Source organism: Amia ocellicauda, chromosome 14 (assembly GCF_036373705.1).
Source record: "Amia ocellicauda isolate fAmiCal2 chromosome 14, fAmiCal2.hap1, whole genome shotgun sequence".
Classification (NCBI taxonomy): Eukaryota; Metazoa; Chordata; class Actinopteri; order Amiiformes; family Amiidae; genus Amia; species Amia ocellicauda.
This window is the reverse complement of record NC_089863.1, coordinates 23,610,360-23,616,359: the sequence shown is the minus strand read 5'-3', so window position 1 is coordinate 23,616,359 and position 6,000 is coordinate 23,610,360. Positions and strand designations below refer to the sequence as shown.

The 6,000-nt window shown below is 46.1% G+C and overlaps 1 protein-coding gene across 1 annotated transcript; it reads right to left on the bottom strand.

Annotated features, from left to right (window-relative positions):
- Positions 1-412: 412 nt before the first annotated feature.
- Positions 413-3,535, bottom strand: LOC136768114 (1-phosphatidylinositol phosphodiesterase). The gene is made up of 3 exons (XM_066722167.1): positions 3,463-3,535; positions 2,978-3,058; positions 413-1,519 (listed from the first exon to the last, which is right to left on the bottom strand). Exons 2-3 carry the CDS (start codon positions 3,031-3,033, stop codon positions 679-681), a joined length of 897 nt encoding a protein of 298 aa, XP_066578264.1. The 5' UTR covers positions 3,034-3,058; positions 3,463-3,535; the 3' UTR covers positions 413-678.
- Between the last annotated feature and the right edge of the window lie 2,465 nt (positions 3,536-6,000).

Here is a 6,000-nt window from a genome sequence, read left to right as displayed (position 1 = left end):
GGAATGGACAGATCAAGGTTGGCTGTACTGACATGGGAAAATGTCGGTGTGTTGTCAGCTGGGTGGCAAAGGACACGTGCCAGCCTGCCACAGTGTGGGTCTTGAGAATCTGCCCTCGGTGAAGCCAAGGCCTGATGTGAGCTTGTGATCATGTCTGTGTTTGTTGACTCCTTTACTTGGATGTGGGGAAGTGGGGGAGAGCAGCTTGGCACGTATGAGGACATCAGCGTGACGTCGAGAGGCATAAACACACTTGTTATGTGTTCTGGTTTTGCCAAAACAAATGCCCTTCGGTGCCCGATGAAGATCAGGCGTTCTGATCTCGATCTACCACAACTGCTAGCCCACTTGGTTGCCCTCAGAAAATGTTTTAATGCAATAAAATAAAAGAATAATGATTAAGTAGACAATGCACATATTAATGACTTTTAATGAATAAAACATCACAGGTGTCCCTCATTATCAACGGGGGTTTTGCATGTATACACTTGCAGATGTATCGCTTCATAAGGATTTATGCGTTAACTGGCTTGATTAAAAAGCACAAGTTTTTATTATTTTTATTTGCCGAAAGTGAAGTTGTGGCAATCCATCTGCCTAAAACGCCTTCAGAGATGGCTGAACAAAGAGGTGGGGCCTACAACTAGGGGATGGGGATAGGGGTGGTTGGGGTTATTCTCAGTTTAAATCGATGATCATCTTCAAGAGGGGAGCTCCCGGGAAGTCCATGACCACCATTCCCACCCGGAGTTTCTGCCCCGCGAGGGTGGCCAGGTGCTGGTAGAGCCAGGAGTTGATGCGCTGGGCTACGGCGTTGGGGTAAGCAAAGACGCCCGCCCCGCTGGCGTAAGTGAGGAAGAGGCGCCCGCAATCACCTGCCATGGCAGCATCCAGGTGCTCGTAGACGCTCTGCCACTTGGTGGGAATGTGCAAGAGAGTGGGCACCTTCCACTCGTCCGCTATGTCCATGGCGCCATAGGACATCCCGAGGTGGGGGCCGGAGAAGTTCTGCAGGATGATGAGTTTGCCGCGAGCCTGGCCCATGGTGGGGGTGTCCCTGCTGTGCCACAGTAGGTCCCAGTCCCCGTATGCACGGATGTAGCTGACCACGGCGTCGTAGAGGGCGTGCGTCTCGCTGAACTCCTCCTTCACCCTCATGAGCACGGTCTCCGTGGGCCTCTCCCGGAGGAAGCGGGTGACCTCCTCCAGGACCGTGCCGAAGTGCGCCCGCTGGTACACAATCCCGTGGTGGATGGTGAGATTGCCCCGCACATGGCGGACCCGCACGTCCAGGAAGCGGACGCCCGCTCGGAGCTGAAGGGACAGCGGCCAGGACTGGCACTCCGTGAGCGCCCCCCCATAAAACGCCATGCTGTTGTGGGTGCCGGGTAGGTTCACCTCCGAGAGTGGGCGCTCGTCAGGGATGCCCGCCATCCAGGAGGGATTAAGGAACTGGGGACTGCTGGTGTCGTCATAATCAGGTGTCTGGATCGCCCCTTGGCACCCGATGGCAAGGAGGCTTTAAACAGTAAGGCAGTGTGGAAAAAAGTTGGACAAGGCTATTCACCACAGAATCCAAATACCACGTCACACTGTCCTAGCCTCATTACAGCACCAAGGTGGGGCAGACATTGCTATCTGGGGATAGCATTTTACTGGGGATGTATGGAGAGAGAACTACACTGGAATACTAATTTAATAAAGAGAGATGTCTGTATACTGACAGAGAAATACAAATATAGATATATTTCCCACCAAGAGAGAAATATAAAAATATATACAGACAGGTGAGAAATTAAAAGAAAAACCTGAATTAATGAGTGGAGGAACATAATGAATGCTGATGCCTCCAAACAGGTGTACAGCATGATACAATTAAGCAATTCACATCCCATCATGCTCTGTGGCATGTGTACAAATGCTGAGCGGCCCAGTTGAACTCTGTTTTGGATCAAAAACCATAGGCACTGGTCTACAGAGATCTGGTCACATGAGTCATCCTTATTCTCGACAAGTGGGCGAGTGCATGTGTGGAACACAAAGAGAACGGGACAGGCCTGACTGCTGGACCCCTACAGTGAGGGGGTCCGGAGGCTCTGTTATGCTGTGGGGGGCATTTTCCTGGCATGGTTTGGGTCCACTTGTCCCCTTAGAGGGAAGAGTCGCTGCAAATCATTACAGAGTTATTCTGAGTGATCACCTTTATCCTATGGAGACACATTTCTATCCTGATGGGAGTGGTCTCTTCCAGGATGACAATGCCCCATCCACAGGGCATGAGGGTCACTGAATGGTGTGATGAGGATGAAAATGATGCGATTCATATGCTATGGCCTTCGCAGTCACCAGATCTCAACCCAGTTGAACACCTATGGGAGATTCTGGACCGACGTGTTAGACAGCGCTCTCCACCACCATCATCAAAACCCCAAATGAGGGAATAACTTTTGGAAGAACGGTGTTCATCCCTCCAGTAGAGTCCAGAGACTCGTACAATCTGTGCCAAGAGCATTGAAGCTGTTCTGGGGCTCGTGGTGCCCAGCACCTTACTGAGACACTTTATGTTGGTTTTTCTTTAAATTTGTCACCCATCTATATATATTCCACCAAGAGAGAAATACAAATATAGATATATATTACACCAAGAGAGAAGTTTTCACTTCCAGCTTTTTTTGTAGCATTAAGTAATCCACAGATCATCTTCTGTCTTATAAAAGAGTGAACTGTCCAACAAAAGATGTTAATGAATTAAGTGTAATTAATGTGATTAATACAAATTCAAAGAATGCCTTTGTTTATCTCGGGAAGCAGAAGAAATACTACCATCTGTAATTATTATTATTATTATTATTATTATTATTATTATTATTATTATTATTATTATTAAATAAATAATACATTATGAATTTCTGACTGTAAACCTGCTCTGTCCAGCTCTATCCTGCTCAGTGGTGACCTTTGTGGATGGGATACTCACGCTGCCCAGACCCCCAGCCGGATTAGAAGATACCCTGGACTCCCTTTTCCTTTCATCTCTGTGCTTAAAGCCCAGCTGGACCTAATGAGGAGCAGGACAGAGGTGGAAGGGATTTATCAAGTGTTTCATTCTTTAGGCAGCAACAGACAGAGGCACTTATTCTCCAAAATCCTAGAGCTTGCAATAATCCAATGCCCTTAAAAACACAGTAAATACACTCCTAATCTGAAATTGAAGAGTTATATATTACACCAAGGCACATATTACTTTCACATCATGTTGAATATACCTTTGGAAAGGTCAAAACAAACACCTAATGCTACAAAATCATAACTTGAGGTGTTTAATTTGGCTTGTTTAGCCATCAGACCCTGATTACCACTAGTCTAACATTTTAAATTAGCAGTTTTGTAAGTATTTCATGATATTAAAAGCATTATTATTGTTTTTTTCTCATATGTTAACTTCATAAATGTAACTGTTACCTGACTGAAATATGAAGGCTGCCTCTAGCTGGGAACTCTCGTGGTGAGTGAAACAGCCTCCAGATAACATATCAGCTCCTATACACGGGTCCAGGTGGGCTTTACGTAACTGAGCACAGGGGTGGGATTCACAGATCACGCCACTGCTGCAGTTCCCACTAACCCAGCACGGACACACTCACTCTCTGCCCCTCACACACACACACACACACACACACACACACAATAAAATAAAGGCCAACCCAAACAAAAGGGAGTCCTGCACACTCGCTCTCGCTCACTGTCACACAAATTCTGTTAACTCAGCTTCGCAACTCTATAAATTGAGAGAGAGAGAGAGAGGTGGGCGTCTGGAACAAACTTCCCCGACAGCCTAACGACCCAACTGTCCTGTAATTTGTCCACATTTGTAATTGGGTCTGTGTTCTAGTGTTCCCTGCTATGCAAAGTCAAGCTTCGTCCAATTGTACCACCTCTATAAGAGCGTTTTTGGTGTGTGGTTTGTTAGTTTTTTCTTCCGCTTTTTAATTTAACCACAAGAGTATCAGTGTTCTTTATCTGGTCGCCTCAGCGGGTTTACTCAACATGATAGGTGTGACAAGGAATAGAAACTGTAGATCGAAGCAAGTGGAGACATCTTGGGGATCCTTCATGCAGCAGTGGATCGATATGGGCTGAAATATTAATATAATGCATTTCTCCTTTAAGGCTCTAGGTCCTGACACAGTTTCTGTATTGATAGGAGTACTGGGTAAATAGTGTGTGTAGCTATCAGTGTTTTTACTGGACTGTCTGTACAGACTGAGTACAATTCATTAAAATATCCCCCGTCACCCAAACGAATGCAATGCTATTCCATTCTCTACAAAGGTAGGGGACACAGGCTGTATTGTGATGTGAACCATTGGCTATGTCTCCAGTTTGTAGGGTTCCCAAATTAGGACCCCTTGCCCTGCTGGTATTTGTTCCAACTGAGCTCTTAATGATATAATTGAGCCTTATATTGCATTGTTAGTTCCATTAAGGAATCAATTAAGATCTCGGTTGGAACAAAAACCAGCAGGACAGGGGGTCCTCCAGGACTGGTTTAGGAACCACTGCTCTACAATACTCCCTGCGTGTGTCTTCTGAATAGTCACAAAAAAGGATTGCAAAGCTGCAGAGTGTGAATGTATTGGACTTTTTGGATGCCGGGTGTCAATCGTCCAAACAAAGCAGGGTCAATAAAAGCACTGTAGCATTTTAGTCCTTCACCCCAAAGGGTGCCCCACTCTGCTTTGAAGTCTTTTATTGCCATTTGCTTCGTGATTTTGGCAAAACCAATTTCAAACTGCACTGCATGCTTGTGAAATGCTTCACTTTGTACAGCACCTGTGCAAGTCGCCATGAATCGCCATGAATCAATTAGAGCAGGAAAGTGGACAGAACTGCTGGGTTACAGTAGGTCGTAACCGCAGAAAAGGGTGCGCACAAACCCTAGAGACACCCCAAGAGCTAGAATTGCCCAACAGGTTCCAACTGCTGGACACTGAGTTGGACAGTGACAGCTCAGAGGGTGATGGGGGGGCAGTTGAGCACCAGAGCACCATGGTGCCCACTCCCCCCCCAGACGAAGGAGGAGACTCAATTCTTAGAGGTGTAGATCACACAGTGTGTTCTAGTGACAAGGAGACCCGCATGGTATCTTGCCTGCCTGGTGCTCAGGTTGCAGATCTCCCTAAACTACTAGACGGGCTACTGGCCAAAGCCGGGGGGAATCCACTGGTCATGGTCCACATTGGAACCAATGACATAGGAAAAGGTAGGACAGAGGTTCTGCAAGACAAATTTAAAGAGTTAGGAACAAAACTAAAGAGCAGAACCTCCACGGTAGTTTTCTCTGAAATACTTCCGGTACCACGTGCCAGGCCAGGGAGACAGGCAGAGATTAGAAAGTTTAACACGTGGTTGAAATCCTGGTGTAGGGAAGAGGGGTTTAGGTTTATGGAGCATTGGTCTTTCTTCTGGGATAGATGGGACCTGTACAAACCGGACGGTCTACATCTAAACAGACAGCATTATATGTCAGAAATTTAATTGAGGCAGAAGATCCCAGTAATGGAACAGAATCTTTGTGGGTGAAACTTTTGAACAAGAGATCTGGAGGATTAGCGGTAGGAGTGTTACAGACCAGCCAACTCAGATATTCAGAAAGATGCTGCATTGTACAGTGTAATCAGGACTGCATGTAGCAAGGATGTGGCTGTTATAATGGGGGATTTCAATTTCCCAAACATAGACTGGGAAAGCCCAGTGGGGACTACAGAAGCAGAAATAGAAATGGTTGAGATGGTAAATGACTGCTTTCTAACTCAATTTGTCAGGGAACCAACCAGAGAGAGCGCATGCATTGACTTGAGCTTTTCAAATGACCAAGATAGAGTCAGGGGGACAGTAGTTAGAGAACCAATGGCAAACTGTGATCACAATATGGTAATCTTTGAGGCATTCCTTCAAAAAACAAGGTCCAAGTCTAAAACAATGGTCTACAATTTTAGA